This window comes from Coregonus lavaretus, assembly GCF_964263955.1.
Source record: "Coregonus lavaretus genome assembly, chromosome: 6".
NCBI lineage: Eukaryota > Metazoa > Chordata > Actinopteri > Salmoniformes > Salmonidae > Coregonus > Coregonus lavaretus.
The window spans coordinates 8,412,232-8,431,952 of record NC_139993.1 but is presented as its reverse complement, the minus strand read 5'-3'; the positions used below and the strand labels follow the sequence as shown (position 1 = coordinate 8,431,952).

At 41.8% G+C, this 19,721-nt stretch overlaps 1 protein-coding gene across 1 annotated transcript; it reads left to right on the top strand.

The window, feature by feature from the left end:
* Positions 1–1,489: 1,489 nt before the first annotated feature.
* Positions 1,490–15,793, top strand: LOC311131212 (calcineurin subunit B type 1). Its single transcript, XM_084164064.1, has 6 exons — positions 1,490–1,662; positions 6,650–6,689; positions 12,219–12,395; positions 12,781–12,840; positions 13,101–13,285; positions 13,560–15,793. Exons 1-6 carry the CDS (start codon positions 1,660–1,662, stop codon positions 13,605–13,607), a joined length of 513 nt encoding a protein of 170 aa, XP_084020190.1. The 5' UTR covers positions 1,490–1,659; the 3' UTR covers positions 13,608–15,793.
* The last annotated feature ends 3,928 nt before the right edge of the window (positions 15,794–19,721 follow it).

The window sequence follows — 19,721 nt, the reverse complement described above, 5'->3', positions numbered from 1 at the left end:
AAGTAGTTTGTTGTTGCTGTTGTTTAAATTGTCCTATTGAAGACACTAATTTCACAAAGTGTTTATGATCCATTTCTCATTTCAGAAGCCTTCTTATAGATTGCAGTTGTGCCATTGCTTCCTTGTCCTCATTAGCAGTGTAAGCCCCCTTATTTACAGTGAGGGAAACAAGTATTTGATCCCCTGCTGATTTTGTACGTTTGCCCACTGACAAAGAAATGATCAGTCTATAATTTTAATGGTAGGTTTATTTGAACAGTGAGAGACAGAATAACAACAACAAAAATCCAGAAAAACGCATGTCAAAAATGTTATAAATTGATTTGCATTTTAATGAGGGAAATAAGTATTTGACCCCCTCTCAATCAGAAAGATTTCTGGCTCCCAGGTGTCTTTTATATAGGTAACGAGCTGAGATTTGGAGCACACTCTTAAAGGGAGTGCTCCTAATCTCAGTTTGTTACCTGTATAAAAGACACGTCCACAGAAGCAATCAATCAATCAGATTCCAAACTCTCCACCATGGCCAAGACCAAAGAGCTCTCCAAGGATGTCAGGGACAAGATTGTAGACCTACACAAGGCTGGAATCGGCTGCAAGACCATCGCCAAGCAGCTTGGTGAGAAGGTGACAACAGTTGGTGCGATTATTCGCAAATGGAAGAAACACAAAATAACTGTCAATCTCCCTCGGCCTGGGGTTCCATGCAAGATCTCACCTTGTGGAGTTGCAATGATCATGAGAACGGTGAGGAATCAGCCCAGAACTACACGGGAGGATCTTGTCAATGATCTCAAGGCAGCTGGGACCATAGTCACCAAGAAAACAATTGGTAACACACTACGCCGTAAAGGACTGAAATCCTGCAGCGCCTGCAAGGTCCCCCTGCTCAAGAAAGCACATATACAGGCCCATCTGAAGTTTGCCAATGAACATCTGAATGATTCAGAGGAGAACTGGGTGAAAACCTACCATTAAAATTATAGACTGATCATGTCTTTGTCAGTGGGAAAACGTACAAAATCAGCAGGGGATCAAATACTTTTTCCCCTCACTGTATATGCCCACTTGCACATCCTATTCCAATCAGTTAGAAAAAATAGGCCTCATCTTTTAAATCTAGTACAGTAAAGCTGCAATAGTCAATCTCACTTCCATACATCTTTATGGGCAAGCCTGTAGGTGTGGCATTCATATTCACTGGTCGATTTTTCCACATATTTAAACATTAGTGCATAGGTCTACATTTAGAAAATGGATGAGGAAATAGGCCTACGTCGAAAAGCATTAAACTCATCGCTTACATTTTTTTATTGATGGATAGCTTACAATTTTATGTAAATGTCACAATACATGGTTGGCATACATACATTAAAAGAAATAGACAGAGTACCCGGATGCACTGTATAGTCGCACCTCCCCCTATTCCCCTTTCAACCTCGCTCGCTCTCTACACCAACACAACCTCCTCTGCGGATCCACCGTAGCTACTGCAGTGAATCCGTCATCCGTAAAGAGAAAAGGCGAGAGCAAGTCAAGCTGGTCTATATTTATTACAACCAGAAATATATCCCTGAAACATAGTCTTAATTGACTGTGCAACGTTGTCCTTTCAAATTGTTTCCCTTGCGCAGTAGGTGAAGAAACCCAACCGACAGAATGGTAAGGAAAACTATAGCTAGCTATTCTAGTGTTTAACCAAATGTGTACAAAATCTTACACCATACGCATGCATAGCACTCAAGGCTATCCTAAATCTCGATGGCACTACGTTCTACTCTTCCGACCAAATGAGCTTGAAAGCGTTTTGTGGCGTTACATTTTTGCACGCACAATTTCATGTTTACATATATGACAATATGGCCAACGTTGTGTTTTGGTGATTTATCGCATTCTGGTGTGTTCTGAAAAGCTAGATTGAGACTTCTCAAATGTGTGACAAGTAGCTAAACCAACCACCTAGCCAGTTAGCTAAGCTATAGGCACATGAATAATGGCGCGAGCTTGTGGGGTAAAAGTGAAACATCGTATCGTTTCTGAACCTGCAAGCAGGCAACACTAACAATATCGATAGGCTGTCACGCCTTAGTTTGCGCATAAATTAGATGCGCTTGTCAACTTGTATCGGCAATATTCCGCTTTATAACGCATGTCCAACAAGGTTGGACTAGCACTAGTTACAACATAGCCACAACAAATGGGCACTTTTCCTGGTTGTCACTTATGAGAGCTGATCCGTATGTTAACGTGGTTCCCAATCAATACAGCTAACTAACTACTCGTGGAAATGTTTTTAAAAGAACAGGACTTATAGTTAGTCAGTCACATTTATAAATGTTAAACTACGTTTCCAGGAAGAAGCAATTGCTTCCCAAAGAGCCACCTTTTCTTACATTTTCTTTATATTACCTCTTGTTACATTATTTTATTTATATTTTTACCAGTCCTAGTACAGGGATCTGAAGAAATGGCTTTACAATTACATGCATTGCAGAAGCTTCAATACTACCTCAGTCATATCAATTTGCATCAGAGTTCCATTAAAAAAAGATTGATATCTTGTAGTACACTGCTCTATTACCATTTCCTGTTCCTCCCAATTTCCAACAGTCATAGGCCTACATTAATTTGCCCTTGCATAGCCCATGTTTGGGGGGGTTAGTAGGCCACTTGATTATTAAGCATGCATACCGGACCTGTATGCATTTCTGAAGAGCCTGCATTTAGCTCAGACCAAGTGTGCATAGTGGTTTCAGGAAAAAGAACACAAATGCATCAACCACAAATACCCTATAAGATCTGAATAATTGCTTCAAACTAAAATATAAACGCAACATGTAAAGTGTTGGTCCCGTGTTTCATGAGCTGAAATAAAATATCCTTGAAATTTTCCATATGCACAAAAAGCTTATTTCTCTTAAAATGTGTGCACAAATGTGTTTACATCCCTGTTAAGGAGCCTTTCTCATTTGCCAAGATAATTCATCCACCTGACAGGTGTGGCATATCATGACACTGATTAAACAGCATGATCATTACACAAGTGCACCTTCTGCTGGGGACAATAAAAGGCCACAAAAATGTGCAGTTTTGTCACTCAACATGATGCCACAGATGTCTCAAGTTTTGAGGGGTTGTGCAATTGGCATGCTGACTGCAGGAATGTCCACCAGAGCTGTTGCCAGAGAATTGAATGTTAATTTCTCTACCATAAGACACCTCCAACGTCGTTTTAGAGAATTTGACAGTACGTCCAACCGACCTCACAACCACAGACCACGTGTAACCATGCCAGCCCAGGACCTTCACATCCGGATTCTTCACCTGCGGGATCGTCTGAGACCAGCTGATGAAACTTTGGGTTTGCACAACCAAAGAATTTCTGCACAAACTGTCAGAAACCGTCTTGGGGAAGCTCATGTGCGTGCTCGTTGTCCTCACCAGGGTCTTGACCTGACTGCAGTTCAGCGTCGTAACCGACTTCAGTGGACAAATGCTCACCTTCAATGGGCACTGGCACGCTGGAGAAGTGTACTCTTCACGGATGAATCCTGGTTTTAACTGTACTGGATAGATGGCAGACCACGTGTATGGCGTTGTGTGGGTGAGCGGTTTGCTGATGTAAACGCTGTGAACAGAGTGCCCCACGTTGGCGGTGGGGTTATGGTATGGGCAGGCATAAACTACGGACAACGAACACAATTGCATTTTATCGATTGCAATTTGGATGCACATAGATACCATGACAAGATCCTGAGGCCCATTGTCGTGCCATTCATCCGCCGCCATCACCTCATGTTTCAGCGTGATAATGCACAGCCCCATGTCGCAAGGATCTGTACACAATTCCTGGAAGCTGAAAATGTCCTGCATACTCACCAGACATGTCACCCATTCAGCATGTTTGGAATGCTCTGGATCGATATGTACGACAGCGTGTTTCAGTTCTCGCCAATATCCAGCAACTTCGCACAGCCATTGAAGAGGAGTGGGACAACATTCCACAGGCCACAATCAACAGCCTGATCAACTATATGGGAAGTAGGTGTCGCGCTCCATGAAGGCAATTGGTGGTCACACCAGATACTGACTGGTTTTCTAATCCACATCCCTACCTTTTTTTTAAAGGAATCTGTGACCAACATATGCATATCTGTATTCCCAGTTATGTGAAATCCATAGATTAAGAACTAATGCATTTATTTAAATTGACTGATTTCGTTATATGAACTGTAACTCAGTAAAATCTTTGAAATTGTTGCGTTTATATTTTTGTTCAGTGTACTATATACTCCTATAGGCTGTCACTGCAGGCAGCCAGGACTCGGGATGACGCTGATTTGGTTTTAATGGATTCTTTCGGTAGATGGATTGTACACTCAAGCTGTCTCTTTGAAACCACATTCCAATTGTAAGCAGGCCCTCGGTGAGAACTGCTGAAGTCAAGTGTATTAGGCTATCGCTGCAATATATCACATTTTCACACAATGTATTAAGTTTGCAGCGCTTGACAGATAATGCTGTCATGTTGCTCACAAGCACAATGTGTAGCCTACTACCAACCTTGGCACATACTGTAACAGTTTTTCAATACAATGCGTGTCAGGAGACTGGCTTGCCTCTTCTTAACCCTTAATACAGATGTTTTAGATAAAACAAAGGGGATGGTTTTGGAAGAAAAGACTCCTCACTTTCTGAACCCAGTTGTAGTAATGTGAGAACTAACTGGTAACAATGTTGAATAGGCCTTTTTTTTTATGAGTCATTAGTGACAAATTAGTTGCCTGAAGGAAAGGATGTTGAAAGTAACAAGTTCATTCTTATTTTTATATGTCTGAGTTGGCAATTGTGGTACAAATTACGCAGCTGAGTTAGGCCTAAATCCAACCCATCTGCCCTACCACCATTTTGCAACGTTATAACTACAAAACTAGCTTGACTTCTAGAACTCCCACTGTTTGGTTACCACACAGATGTGACCTTACACCAAGTAAATGGTGTAATCCTAAACCCCTCAATCCACTTTAATTTAATGCTCTATCTGTGTGACATGAAGTCAGAGGCACAGTACTGTTGCAGCATCAACACTATTGTGCCAATGATTTGAAAACACTTTGAGCATGGACATCTATGGGCTTCTTGGAGTTGAGGTTAGCCTATATCAAATTAAGAAAGTGTGAAAGTACATTTGATATTCGCCAAACCAAAAGTAACATACACCAGTCATAGTGACAAAGGTCTCATGCGCTGGATGTTCAAGCCTAATCCTAAAGGGCCATCCCTGTCCTTGAAACAAATTGAATGATGCTTTTCTTGACTTCCTTTGCTCTTTTATGACTTCAAATGATGGGATATGGAGCCATAATTATTTTGTTATTTTATCTAAAGCTTAGCTAGATGGAAATACTCTAGAAAGATTCATGGCCATGTCTTTCTGGTTGTCAATTATCCGTCTTTGGTTATAATAGGCTTTGTGGTCGGCAGCAAGTCGAAACAGGTCTCCTACTTTCGCTGTTTTGCATTCGGCACAGAGAAAAGGAATTTCAGCTTGCACTCCCGATTTCAGATCTGCCACAGAGTCATCATAAGCACGTTCTGATTGATGTGTGGATTTACACAATGTAGCCTCGCTAGCCATTCTAACGTTTGGCAGACATTTCTATCCAAAGCAACTTACTGTACAGACAGTGCATAGATTTATTTTAATGTATGTGACCTGAGCAGGAACTGAACCCGCGACCCTGGCGTTGCTAATGCCTCTTACCAACTGAGCCACAGAAGTGCTCTATGATATTCAGGAGATGATGATACGCTCACATGTTTTCACTGGGATTTAAATTGATAGTTATTTAGAGGCATTTAGGATAGTCCATGCCCCCTTTTGGCTAGACATTCAGTTAAGGCCCAAGTCTTTTATTTAATGAGGAAGCCACAGCCTTCCTCTATCAGCCTTTTTCAATTCCTTTATGTCCCACAGAGATCCGGTAAGGCAAAGGCAGTGGATTGCCCTAATTTCCGGCTCTGGCAGAATCCAGTTCATTCTGTTGTTCTCATGCATAATGGAGAATGCCACTTCTTAGGGATAAACAGAATGCCTTGAGTGGGATGGACTGAGAATGAGTTTGAAATCTACCTGCTGTTTTAGAGGCAGGTGGCAGGATATTGTACCACTCTGTAGGGTTCATTTTGTTTCCCTATTAACGTACCAAACTCACATCAACATATTTGCACGTCATCATGTGTTAATGTTGAGATGGTAGTATACCCCGGATGTAAGGATCGGTATGGCGTTTGTTTTATGTGGTGCACACAATCAGGTCTTTAAATGAGATTGTCACCACTCAACACCCCCCCCCCCCCACCCCACAACTACCTTGATCGTCACTAAATCTGATTAGGAAGCTAAGACACTGGAGGACGCTATTTTGGTCTGTCCAGGGAGACTTGTTGCAATGTAATAATCAATGGTAAATGGCAATATTTCAGACCCTTGGTGCAAATGCCATCTTATTATAGCAACATAATTCCTATATTTGAAGAAAATACAGATTTTAATGGTGAATGTTATATGCTATGGTTTCTTGTCTTTATTTCTGAATAGACATTAAATCGGATCGTCATTCTCACAATTTTTCCTCTTTCTTTCTAGGGAAACGAAGCAAGTTATCCCTTGGAGATGTGCACACACTGTAAGTATTTGAGATTATGGCTGACAACATCTCCAATACTGCTGTCTGTGATTCAAACAATATCAGCTGTGGGCTGACCTGTATGTAATATTCAGATATGACTGGAGTTTAATCTTAATTTCTGCATGTAAATACGTGAGAGAGACAAACGTGTTTGTTCATTTGATTGACCGAGAATTATTTTGATGTCAAAAGTTTAGGCTTTGGGATTGCATTGTCTCTGGTTTAAAGAGTCAACTCAAAGGCCAGAATCTACCATGGGCATGGCAGTTCACAAAAGTCTGGGACACTTAAGCGGTAGACAACTGGTCCGGTCGGGGGAATCAATATGACAGCCAACGTTGAGCAGACCAATATATACATCGCCGCACGCTATACTGCATTCTTCAGGCCTCCGTCCTTCACAGTGTGACCCAGTCTCAGACGCTGCTGGGAGGCGTGAGCACTTTGCTGCCACGGCTAAAAATGCCTCCCCCCTCATAAAGGTCAGTTTCAGGGCTTGTGGGAGAGCCTTATTTATTTTTAGTCTGAGTAATATTCCATTTTTAATTGGTTTGTCGCCCTGCTGTGCCATCCCCCCCACCCTCATCAATCCCCCCACCCCTCAAGAGAAAAGGGGGCTAATTAGAGTTTCAGGACTGAACTTTCTGGCACTACTTTTTCGGGAACTCCCTCCTGTGGAGGATTGTGGCGTGCAGAGCCGGAGCTCGGACGTCAATGTTGGCCGGTGTCGAGTGTGTTCTGGTGAGGTGGGAAAACAGCGCAGGGCGCCCACCTCTGCACCTCCCTAACGAGCTGTTACGACGGCACTTGTTACTTTACTTGCCTTGAAACCCTAAACAATCTCCCTCTCTGTTTCTCCCCACCCAGGGCCCAGTCTTGTACAGAATGTGTTTGGTTGGAAAAGCAAATGCCAAATGCTCAGTTTTCAATCATTTTGAGAGAGACCGGACTATAACGTAGGACTTTGGCAAGGGTGCAAGGAGACGGTTCAACTTTCTGGAGTTGATTTAGAGGTCCCACTTCATAAAGACTTGCCACTTTGATGCTGGCCTCAGTTTTACATTTTCTCAAACAGCTTGGGCTTATGGACCAGCTGACACAACCCCTACCATCAAAACACACCTGTGTTTCAGAGTCCTGTCTGGGTTGTGCACCTGCAGGACAATAAAAACCAAAAGACTTCAACAGGTGTCTCAAATCTCAGCCAGCCGATGGACTTCCCCACAGTGGGATATTTTTGGGAGTCTACCACCCCCACCCTCCTGGGAGCAGGGCGTGGGGCAGCTGTTCACCGTGTCAAGAAGGCGCACAGCCTTAAATCAGCTGTGCGCTCTGAGCTGGCAGCGTCTGAACACTGGTAGCTCACCCAGATCCCTGTCTTGGTCCACTAGTCTGGGCGTTCATTAGTAGACCCCTAGAATGCTGGTCAGTTCAGTTTTTTTTTAACCCCGAATGGTAAAGGTTGGATATGGAGAAGGGGAAGCTGATCCTAGCAGAGGGGAAACGTCTACTCGGAGGGTTAGGTGACTCCCTGTGCACGGCTGAAGCTGTGGCTAAACAGAAAACACTACTGGTCCTACAAAGACAGTTTTTTTGCTTCAAGAAAACAACATGGTGACTCCCTGCATAACACCTTCAATTGAGTTGCAGACTTCCGCTTTTCTGTAGTAGTACCCACTAACTGTTCAAAAACGATGACCTGCTGCTCAATTAGCCCTCTGAAGTAAATTGTATCGAAATGATTTGAGATGCATCAGGAGAGTAAAAAGACAGAATCTAGTCAGTCTTTATTCATCCCCCCCCCCCCCCCCCGAAGTCTTAGCACAGTGTGCATAACGCTTAGTGGCAATCTTTAGCATCTGCGGAGAGCTTTGGGCGTGTCGTAAGGAGCACCAGTCAAGCATGGTGATGCAGCAGAACATGGCATGCATGCGTACACGCACACACACAGCCAGACATGCATGTACACACACAGCCATGTATCGGCTACCGTGTTCTTTGGAGCAGTTCATGATCTGTTCTTCATCAAACTATGAGTATCTGCATCTATATAGTATACAGGTTGTATTCACTTGTTTTTTTGTACACAGATACATTCACACAGGCACATTCCAATCAAAAAACTTCACAAACACATTATGTATGAAAAAAAACCAAGATAATAAACCATCTAAATTGAGCTACAAACCAGCACATCAAGAAAAACTAACTTCTCATATATTGTAGAGAGACAGAGCTGAGAGGATTTATTTGGCTGTTTGGGAGAGCTGCAGTGCTTTGATGCGCCCCTGTGGGCGCTGCTTTTTCAGTAAGATCAGTAGCGTGACTGGGCCCACATGTAGGGGGGGTTGTGTTTCTGCGGCAGTGAATTAAGAGAGATGGCAGCCCATTGAGATGGCACTCATCGTAGCCCCTTCACGTAAATGGCGGCGTAGTCACCGCTGCTGCCTCATTATCTGCCTCTTGTCAGATGCGTGTTTGGTTTATAGGTGTGATGTTGGCTAGCTTGTGTAGCCGTTATATCTCATTAGGGGGGAGGGGGGACGACATGATTTGTTTACAGGTCTCTAGAGCAAACCAGTGTCTAGAATGACTAAAATTACTATTTAGACTCTAATGGGGCTACATCTTGACACCTGCCTGAATGCTAGTAACATTAACATAACAAATTGTTGATAATCCATTTGTGGTGGTAACCCTGTTCCTAAAATATCATAACCGGGTCTTGATTCATGAGGACTCGAAGACAGTCTCAGAACTCTCAAGCGCACACTTGACTGCCCTGGCTTCAGCATTAGCCTACTTGCTGTTGTGTATGTGTGGTCATTGGTTGCGAGGCCCAGTGAGCCGAATTATGAAACCTATGTGAATGTAACACGTCGTCTCCTTCTGCAGCTCAGTTTGTGTTGAAAGCCTCTCCAGCTGGCTGTCTGACTGCAGCCCTCAAAATACCCTCCCTCCCCTTCTGTATGTTAGCTAGCAGGGCTTCCTTGTTGCTAGGGGTTTCCCGAGGGGAGGGCAGCACCAGCCATTTAGCTGTGTGTGTGTGTGGAGTGAGGGGTGTTTCTTACTGCCTTGTGGCTATAAATACTTTTTTTTTTTACTCTGGCATATGCTGTTGTGCCAGTGTAATTGAATTAATGCAGTGCTGTTGGGGCCTGTGCCTCTGCAGCTGCATTTTTGTGTCCCCGCTAGAGGTTGTGTCAGGGGAGGAGCTATTGAGGTATTTTAAATATTGTCTCAGTTAGTCTAGAAACTTGTATACAAGATTCAGTCCATCATTAACGCTGAAATTATTCAGTTATTAGTTAAATCAGTTTAACTAAAATGATCATCAATGGGCTGGCTATATCCAAATTATTTTCAATGGCATCCTTCCTTGTCTCAATGTTGGACTACTACTGAAGGGCTTTTGGGGGCTGGAAAAGAGCGCATTAGGCATCACTTTCTGGCTTATATTGATTTGTCTTCAATTCATTCTCCATTGAATGAATAAGGTTATTAGTGTAGAGATATGAAATTACCAATGCATAAGCACCTGTTGCCTGGTAGTTTCACGTAGCCATCCAAAATGTTGTATTAACAAAAATGCCTAGAATGGGCCGCTTAATTCCAGCGGCTACATTTTGATTGGATGTTAGATTTCAAGAACCCTCCCCCCACACGCCCGTAGAAAGGCGCTGCGTGTTTGTTTTCTTATTTAGGTAGGACACATTTTGCAAAGAATTGTTCCGTATGCTAGTTTGCAACATTGCATAAAATGGAAGAAAACCTAGAGTAAAAACTGAGTTCTGTTTTGCCAGAGGTGTGCTCTATACACACAATCGAGTCGATGAAGGCATTACAATTTCTCTACTTGAACACTCTACAAAAAAAAAGGAGAAGTTATATAAGTGGGCACCTTTTGGAGCTCCGCCCAAGCAAGGAATTTGATTGGTGTTGTGAGACGTCACTGTGTTTCCAACAATTTTTAGCTACTTTCTACCATTTGATTTCTAGCTTGAAGCAAGCTGGAAGCAAGCATGAATATTAACCACGAACCAAGCAAAATTGACATTACTTATCTTTTAAAATAGATGTTCTACTTCTCTTTAGCTGGAGTTGAATTGAAGCATTTTGTTTATCTTTAGTTTATATCTGTATCATTTTAGAATTAGTGCTGACCTTGTATTGGCTTTGTTATCAGCGTTTGGAACTGAAGCGCCCCCTGGCAGTGAGGGATCTGGGGAATTTCCCATATCTTTATTGAGCGATGCCTGCCCACGTCGAAAGGTGCTGCCAACATTGTCGTCTACACCCTACAACAGGAAGTCGGGGTGACCGGGAAATATCTAATGGCCGCAAACTAAGCTGTCCATGTCGTAAAAGTCAGTTCATTCATATAGGCCGGCCACTTAGCCATGCTAAGCCTAAGGGAATGCTCACATATAGATGTAAAAGGGCATCAGTTTTCAGTGTAGTGCTGTATTGGCACCGCTCACATAGCCACCATAGGGTTATTGGAGTTCTTGTGACATCCCACTCACTTGTGTTGTGGTACATCTAGTGGTGGGTCTCGGTTATGGCAGCAGCCGGTTCCTACTTGTTAAGCCTGTCATCATGGTACAACACTGCTGACTAAGACACAACTGCCATGTCAAGGTGCCCAGAGGAGCGGCTCAGCAAACCCAAACCATATCGGGTCAGAGAGAAACTCAGGATTGCCTGTAACTGTCAAATAAAGCTGATGCAAAAGACCTTGAGTCTGTAGATATGAATTGTGCCACTAAGACTGATAAAAATAGCTTGTTATTTACAGTGAGACTCTGTAGGTGATTAATACTAGTGCGAGGTTGATCATATTAACAAACTGCTGGAATATTATTTATCATATATGTAGAATTATATGTATTGTATGAGCCCCCTTTTGATAGTCCTTGGTTGGAGGCCTTAAAAATGATATGGTGTTTAAACGCTAAATATAGAGAACTGGATCAAGCATTGTGCACAGAGCAGCAGCAGGGGAAAGGTTCATTCTTTGAAGTCCCGCCCCCTCACAGCTCACACTTAGTCTCACTAAAGTCCACCTCATGCTGTTGTGTCCACGTTACGATTAATGGATATCAGTCCAGTGATTAGTGTGTAAAGGAGGCGTCACGTGACACAGTGAAAGCGCTTAGAGTGGGGAACCGAAAGGTATGCCGCTACTGGAGCTCAAGGTTGGCCACCAGTATCAAACTACACTAGGTGGGCGGTAGCTTGGGACAGATATGATATGGCCAGCACTCGCAAGAAATCGGGTAAGAATCCATCGGGGACGGGTGAATCGATTTTAAAGGCAGCGAAGGACCATAACACCAGATGTAAGTGACCGTGGCGAAAGTGTGCTTCCGAAACCCAGTGTGGTGGTGGTAGTAGCTACCCTAGCAAATGGAGTCTGCTGTGGAAGTTTTGTTCCCCTATATGTGAATAGGTCAGTTTTAACACCTCTCTCTCTGTCTCTCTCTCTCTCTCTCTCTCTCTCTCTCCCCCCCTTTTCTATTTCAGTTGATGCTGATGAGATTAAGAGGCTAGGAAAGAGATTTAAGAAACTCGACCTAGATAACTCTGGCTCCTTGAGCGTGGAAGAGTTTATGTCCTTACCAGAACTCCAACAGAATCCCCTTGTACAGCGAGTTATCGATATATTTGACACAGATGGCAATGGGGAAGTCGACTTCAAAGGTAAGACTGATATGGGGTTATTCACCTTTTTTAAATTATAACTTAAAAAGAGCCTTTGTTGTCTGGTGTCTTTGTGTAGGCTGTCCTTGTGGATAAAGACAGGTGCCGTTTCACCTTGAAATTAAATCACCAACCAAATGCTTAAATGTATAATGTTTTTTTTCTAGGAAGTGTTAGCCTGCAATATGTTATGCTGACCTACTTAAATCAGAAAATGCCTTAACAGTTGTGAAAGAGTTTGTTGTGCCGTTGGGCATTTTCCTCGAAAGCACCCTCAGGCTCTTATACAACTGAGTGAATGGAATAATGATCCGATGTGTATTCATGTCCTTGTTACTGACCTTAATTGTTGGTTGACTCAAAATGGCTTCACGTTCTTTTACAGAATTCATCGAGGGTGTCTCCCAGTTCAGTGTCAAAGGTGATAAAGAGATGAAATTGCGCTGTAAGTATAATGCCAACTTATCTCAACTGATTTCACTGTAAAGTTTCCTCTGATTACCCACCTTTGTTGATACACCAATGCTGAGCTCATAAAGCAAATGTTTGTGATTTGATTTCCTGTTTGAAAAATGATCCACCTTCTCGGATGTTCAGAAGTTCTTCCTTCAAAATCCTCAAAATATGCATATTGGCAGATCATTGCAATGAAAACCTCTTCAAATAGAGGTCTGACACAATCTTCTGTCTTTCCTTATCCTATAGTTGCCTTCAGGATCTATGACATGGACAAGGATGGCTACATATCCAATGGAGAACTCTTCCAGGTCCTCAAGATGATGGTGGGAAACAACTTAAAGGACACCCAGCTTCAGCAGATTGTCGACAAAACCATCATCAATGCAGACAAAGACGGCGATGGGAGAATATCCTTTGAGGAGTTTTGTGCGGTGAGTCGAAGAAACAAAGTTTTACTCTGTTGTAGGGTTGCAAATTTCCTGAAACCTTCCATAAAATGTTTTTGAGAAATCCTATTTGGAGGATTTCCGGAACCAGTAGGGAATAATCAGGGAAGAAATCCTCCAAGGATTTATTCTAAAAACTCAGAACTTTCTGAAATGTTGCAATCATATTCCCATGATCGCGGTGCATCACTTCTGTTAAAATTCAAAGGTGTCTGTTGCATCCGTGACAGTTTCTTGCCCCTCCTCTGTCTTCCATTAGGTGGTGGGAGGATTAGACATACACAAAAAGATGGTTGTGGACGTGTGACTGACCTCACGGGCCCCCTCAAAACCCCTTTTCGCTTTCTTCTCCATTTCTGAGGATCTGCTCAAGGCGTCATCCAGCAACGCTCTCTGTGTATTTTTCAATGGAAGTATTTTTCTCTGTGAAGCCACCGTTTTTCCAACCTGAGCCTTCTGAAGCCAACCATTTTTAAGTGTTATTGAACATGAATTCTCTCAATAACCCGGTGTAGCACTTTAAAAGCCTGAAGGACAGCTTTTTATCGTTGAGCGAGTATTTCAGTTTGGTGGAGGAAGGTTAGTGTGTTTCTTTTTCTTTCTTTTTGAGGCAGTTGGGATTTTTTTATATTTATTTTGGTCTTGGCTTTTTTGGGAGGGATGTGTGTAGCTAGCTGTGATGTAACTTGATTTCAACACAACACAAAAATAGAGCATGAAGTGCCAATCAGAACGTATAATAAACCGGTTGAATATAATGGTATATATCTTCTATAAAAAAATTGGTATAATTGCTTATTTCAACGTGCATACTGCACGATTCAAACAATCTGATTACATTTTCAGGACTAATGCTTTTCCTTCTTCTACTTTCACTCAATATTTTGAACAGCTAAGTTTAAGATCATGTAAGACAGCTTTTTTAATAAGGGGGATTGTACACTATATATGTTTATTGTCAGGGACATCTATCATCTTGCTTTTGGAGATGGAGTGGAGTAGAGAAAATAATATTTACATTTCTGCACATACAAGCTTACGGTTTACTTCAAGTCTTTTTTGAGTCACTGGTTTGTTATGCAAATCATTTTCACCTTAGTCTCTTATTCCAACAAAAAGCACGTCTTTATTCTGTAAGTTATGACATCACAGGCCATTAGAATATTCTCGTTAATGTGTTTTGTATTTATTGCTTTAACGTCAGCCATGTTAAGTTACAGATATGGATTGGTTACAGACTATCATATAGAAGTAGAGATGAGTGCTTTTGGTTTAAATGTTTGTGATACGGTAAATCTTGCTTTTTTTGGGTTGTATTTACCAACTTAACTGCAGGCAGAGCTGAGGTAACATTGAGGGATGTTGTTAAGTTGGTTAGGCTTATGAGAGGCGTTGATTTCAACGTGCACATTTTGCCTTCTTGACAACGTAATTAGCTTATATTTCATGAACATCTTTAATTCGGTTTCTCAAACATTGTATGGACTCTTGCCATGAGTTGGCGTAATAGTGCAAAGTCACAGGTGTGCTGTCCCTCTTCCTCCCTACCTCTGACCATTCTCTTTTTTTTTTTTTGAGTTTTGTTGAGAAGATGCAACCAACAACAGCATTTTATTACAAAGCTACCAATGTTTTTTACACAGAGATAGGGTTTTCTTTTTATCTGAACATTTTATGGAATTAAACGTATTTCAGTTTGTGGCTCTGCTTTTTTGCTCAAATGGATGCACCAACGGTGCGGGTGTTGAAGTGCGTGATCCTGTGCCGCATGCGCCCGCCCGCCTGGCGCCACTGTTTTCTTCAATGGCGTGCTGCACGACGATGGCTCTTAACTTCGGGGCCTTTTAGGATCAGATTTGTGGTGTGCTTGCATGACATGGAGTGTTCTCTTTTTTCCCCCTTTTTTTTCTTTGTGCATGTAGATCCATTTTTGGAAAAGCTCTATGTTTACATATGAATCTTAATGTTAATATATTATAACATGAATGAAAATGACATATACATGGATGTTGCCAAAAAAAGAATTGGTAAATGTTGAATAAATATGGAAATGACTAAAAGGAACTCCACTACATGTAACTGTTATTCTAAACAACTATAATCTTTTGGATACGTGTGTCACTTCTATTCCCGCAAAGCTTCACTTATGCCCCAGAGTAGACTACCAGTTCTGTTTCAGGGGGAAACCATTCAACATTTTCTTTTCTTTTGTTTTTCTTTTTACAGATATTTGTTATTAACATGGTAGTATTAGTGCTCCCTCCTTAGTTGTTGTTGGTCTGTGCTAAATAGGTCCACTATTGATGAATGGGATCTGTATAGGTGTGTGTATTTTATTATGGGGTGTATAGGGTGGAGGCAAAAACGGTTTCAGTCTTAGGTTTTACTTTTCTTATCCATCTCTGCATGCTGCGTCTGCTGTGGGAACCATCTGCTGTGGGAACCATTGAAACTTCATACGTGAAAAAGAGAAATAAACTATTTGAAAGTTGTTACGGAGGCTGGGAATTGTGTGACAATACATGTACTGTGTGCGTTATGTATCCATGCGTTATGATCGTTGCAAGATGGTGCTTAAATTCAAATGAATGCAGTTGTGATAGCACACCGCAGAATAAGTGTGAATGCGCTTTGATAGAATGCCAGCCGATTTGTTAAAGACCAGCAGCAAAGGGATATTTGTTCTATGAAAGTGGGGGAAATGGGTTTGTATTGATGATTAGTATCCCCACATGTATGATGATGTTTTCATAATAGGACAAGACAATTCTATTGTACTGAAAAATGCACTCAACCAAGCAGGAGCAGAATGCACTCATGGGTATGTTATTGTTATACTATAAACTGACCGCTAGATGGCAACATAAGAACAAAAAAAGTTGCTATTGAGTGTCTGGGTGAATCTCAAAAGTATTTTCCTTGTGTCCTCTCCTTGTCTCCTCAAAACGGTTCCTTCCCTCGGGCCTTGTTTTTAGGAGGCGAAAGGACGTGTGTCTTCAGAGTAGTGTTTGTTATTAGTTACCGAACGGCTATCACGAGCTTGCCCCGCACTTAATATCTTGATACTTTTACTGATGAGAGATTAAAGCAGTGTCATCTTAAGTGCTGCATCTTCCGTTCACATTGCCTTATTTTCCATGCAAGTACTGCACCCTACTGTCAGTTTTTTTTTTACGGAAAAGAAGAGGCAGGAAATGTTTCGGAAGCTGGGTTTGATTTCAAGCTCAAGGCCACTGGAAAACCATCAATTGTAATCAGATACCCTTATTTTACAGTAAGCCACAAAAAAATATACCCATGGATGCGTGCGCTCACACATACATCATACTTCACCAGTGAACTAGATTCCCCTACCCTCAGATAATGTGTCACTGTTTTCTGAACGGTCCTAATTGAGCTCATGTAGAATGTGGCCAGTTGCGCCTGTCACTGCCAATTAAAAGTCCCATTTGTATTCCTCAGCCGAGCCACACATGGACCTCCGAAAGACTGCCATTCTCATGGAACCTGCTCATCTGTTTGTGATTTGGACTTTCAGCGAGTCTTCAGATTTATTTTTACACAGCCCAACATGAAAGACCCCAAGAGCCAACTTCAAAAATGCCATTTTGGCCTCTCAAAATAATCTTGCATAATAGCTGAACCCTACACAAATACAATTACGACCGATGTGTAATTTCAGACACGTTTTAGAGGGGGAGAATTTCCCTTGATTTCAGCAAGTGTTTTGACAAGTGTGAGGTTGATTCCATTGCATGGTTCTATAGATGGAGGATGCAAAGGAATGTACCTGAGAGTATGAATAATGCATAGAAAACTGCATTTATGGTACCAAACAGTTTGTTGAACGTTTAACATTTTGCATCTCAAAGCTTTCATTGAACATTAGACAAAGACCATAGTTGTTCTTAGTAAATCCCAGCAGTACTGATGGCCATGGATAGATAACCTATGGAAAAAGCGCCAACTGGTGCACCTTTATTCTCATGAAATGAAACTGTACTCGATTTGAACCTCTGGTTGATCTTGAGGACCTTTATACTGTAAGGAAAACCTCCGGGAGGCTTAGTAGCTCAGGTTACTGAAAATGCCCCAATGTGAAAAGGGACAGCATAAGTTGGAATGAACTCCAGACATCCTACAGTTACACTAGCATGGGGGGGAACTCTGCCTCATTTGTACAGATGTCATAATCAATTTCTCTGAGGTGTGAACGGTTAAACCAAAACTTCTAGACCAGAACCCATAGCTCAACCTGAAGCAAACTGTCGAGCAATAGAGAAAGTACTGTAGGTTGGCTTTGAAGTGAGAATATAGAATTGGTGAGAGTTGCTTGACAGGGTTGGGGTCAATTATAATTTAAATGTGGTGAAGTACAAATTGTTGATCGTAATGGAACTACACATCTCTCAAGCTTTGACATTGAATTGTGGAAAAAATATTGGCCTTTCAGAAAAGTAGCTTTTTTATCAATGTCATTCTTGAATCGTGTGATGAAATTCCCCCCAAAAAGAGAAGAATGTATAGCTTTCCAAAAAACCAACTCCCTTGGTGATAGAGTCACTGTTAATGGAAACCACACTCTGACCGATCTCCCAGCTGAGCTACATGTGGTTCTGATTACTCTGGGCTACTTAGTTCCACAAAATTTCGTGCAGCCCAATAGTTTTTAAATGATTATGTCGGTTTTCCAGCTCTTTTAATGAGGTTCGCTCGTAAGTTGCCTGTGCCCTATGGGTGTTATTTCAAAAGCCATTTTCATCAAATTACCTGTATATTTGTTTGCTGTACATTAAAATCAGTAAGTTGGGTAATAAGAATTACTGATTGAGCCTTTAAGATTCTTCACCTCGCATGGCAACCGTCGTTAATATCCAAAATGCTTATTTTGGATTTGCTGACAACTCAACTCCATGGTTAAGAAAGTTTCTGATATACTCCACCACCGGAGTTGAGCAGAGACCAGGCTTTGTGGAATTCAGCTCAGACTATATACTTTTAAAAATTTAAATTATGAAATGCTTCCCTTGTACCTATGTTTGTCCTCTGTGGTTGCGAGACTTTATTTGTTTGCTGAAATCCATACTTTTTAAATAAACGTTAATCAAATGTTCCTTTCTATTCCTCGAAGATGGCAAGTGTGAATGTGCATGTGCCAATTAAATCTCCGATAACATAGGTCTGTCTCCAAATACTCATAAAATCACACAATCTACAGATGGTGTAAAGTTGCCATCTTCGAGAAACAGAAATGAGCAAAGTCTGTGCTTGTATTTGATTACTGTTTAATAAAAAAGTATGGATTTCAAACATAGGTACAAGGTAAGCGTTTCATAATTTAAATGTTTTTAAAGTATTGACCTTCGGTGAATCAAAAGGTCAATTTTTGCTGGTTTCTGCTCAACTCCATTGGAGGAGTTAATCAGAAACCTTACACCATGGAGTTGAGTTTAGTCAGCTAATTTTGTACCAAAAGTCTGTAGTTCCTTGTCTATGCCGCGTTAAAGCAACCAAATACATTAATTACCATCTATCAAGAATAAACTTGGTCTCGCCATCCATGCTAATATTAATCCAGTGAGATAATAACACTGTTTGTCAGCTTCCCATGTCAATGAGATTCGATATTGCTCAAATGACCTGCAAGCTTTCAGGTTTCCCTGAGATAGGTGAACTGACTTCACTGACTGATCGGTTGATTCAGGCTAAGCAACAAAGACAGTTATTATACGAGGATGGGCCCTGGTCAAAGCAGTGCACTATATAGGGAATAGGGTGCCATTTGGGACGAAGGAAGCCTAGAAATATCAGCGTCCTCACTGATTGGGACGAGACTAATTAATGGAACGCCGTGAATTGGGGCAAAGAAGGGGTCATTGGGAGTTCAATGCAATTCTCAGATAACGTAATTTCACCTGAAGCGATTGTTAGGTGGCTGCAACAGGGAAACATTATCTGCAGTTAACACTTTCGGCCATCTTGTTCTAGGTGTCAGGTGGGCCATAAAACAACAAACTGTTCCCCTTAGGTGTGTCGTGTAGGAGGTGATATCAATACAAAACTCCTCCCAGTTTTCTTTAAAATATGTGCAATAGTGAACTGTGAAATAGTGTTATTTACATTTGGCAAGAGAGGGTCTAGTCAAATCACTTTACAAACGGATAACTTTTTATAATGAAACGTTGTGAGACAATAGCTTTGTGATTAAGTCCGGTAGGTAGGAGATTGGCATCTTGGTGCCACTGATTTGCAGCAACAATACTGTGCACCCAGACTACCGGTACAGTTACATGATGATGATAACGCGACTCTCCTTACATGTGCCCCAGCCGGGGTGGGTAGCAAGCCTATCTCTCCATCAGACAGCTGCCAGCCTACTAATGAAGGGACCTGACGAGTCCGTCCGGATGGGTTGACTGCA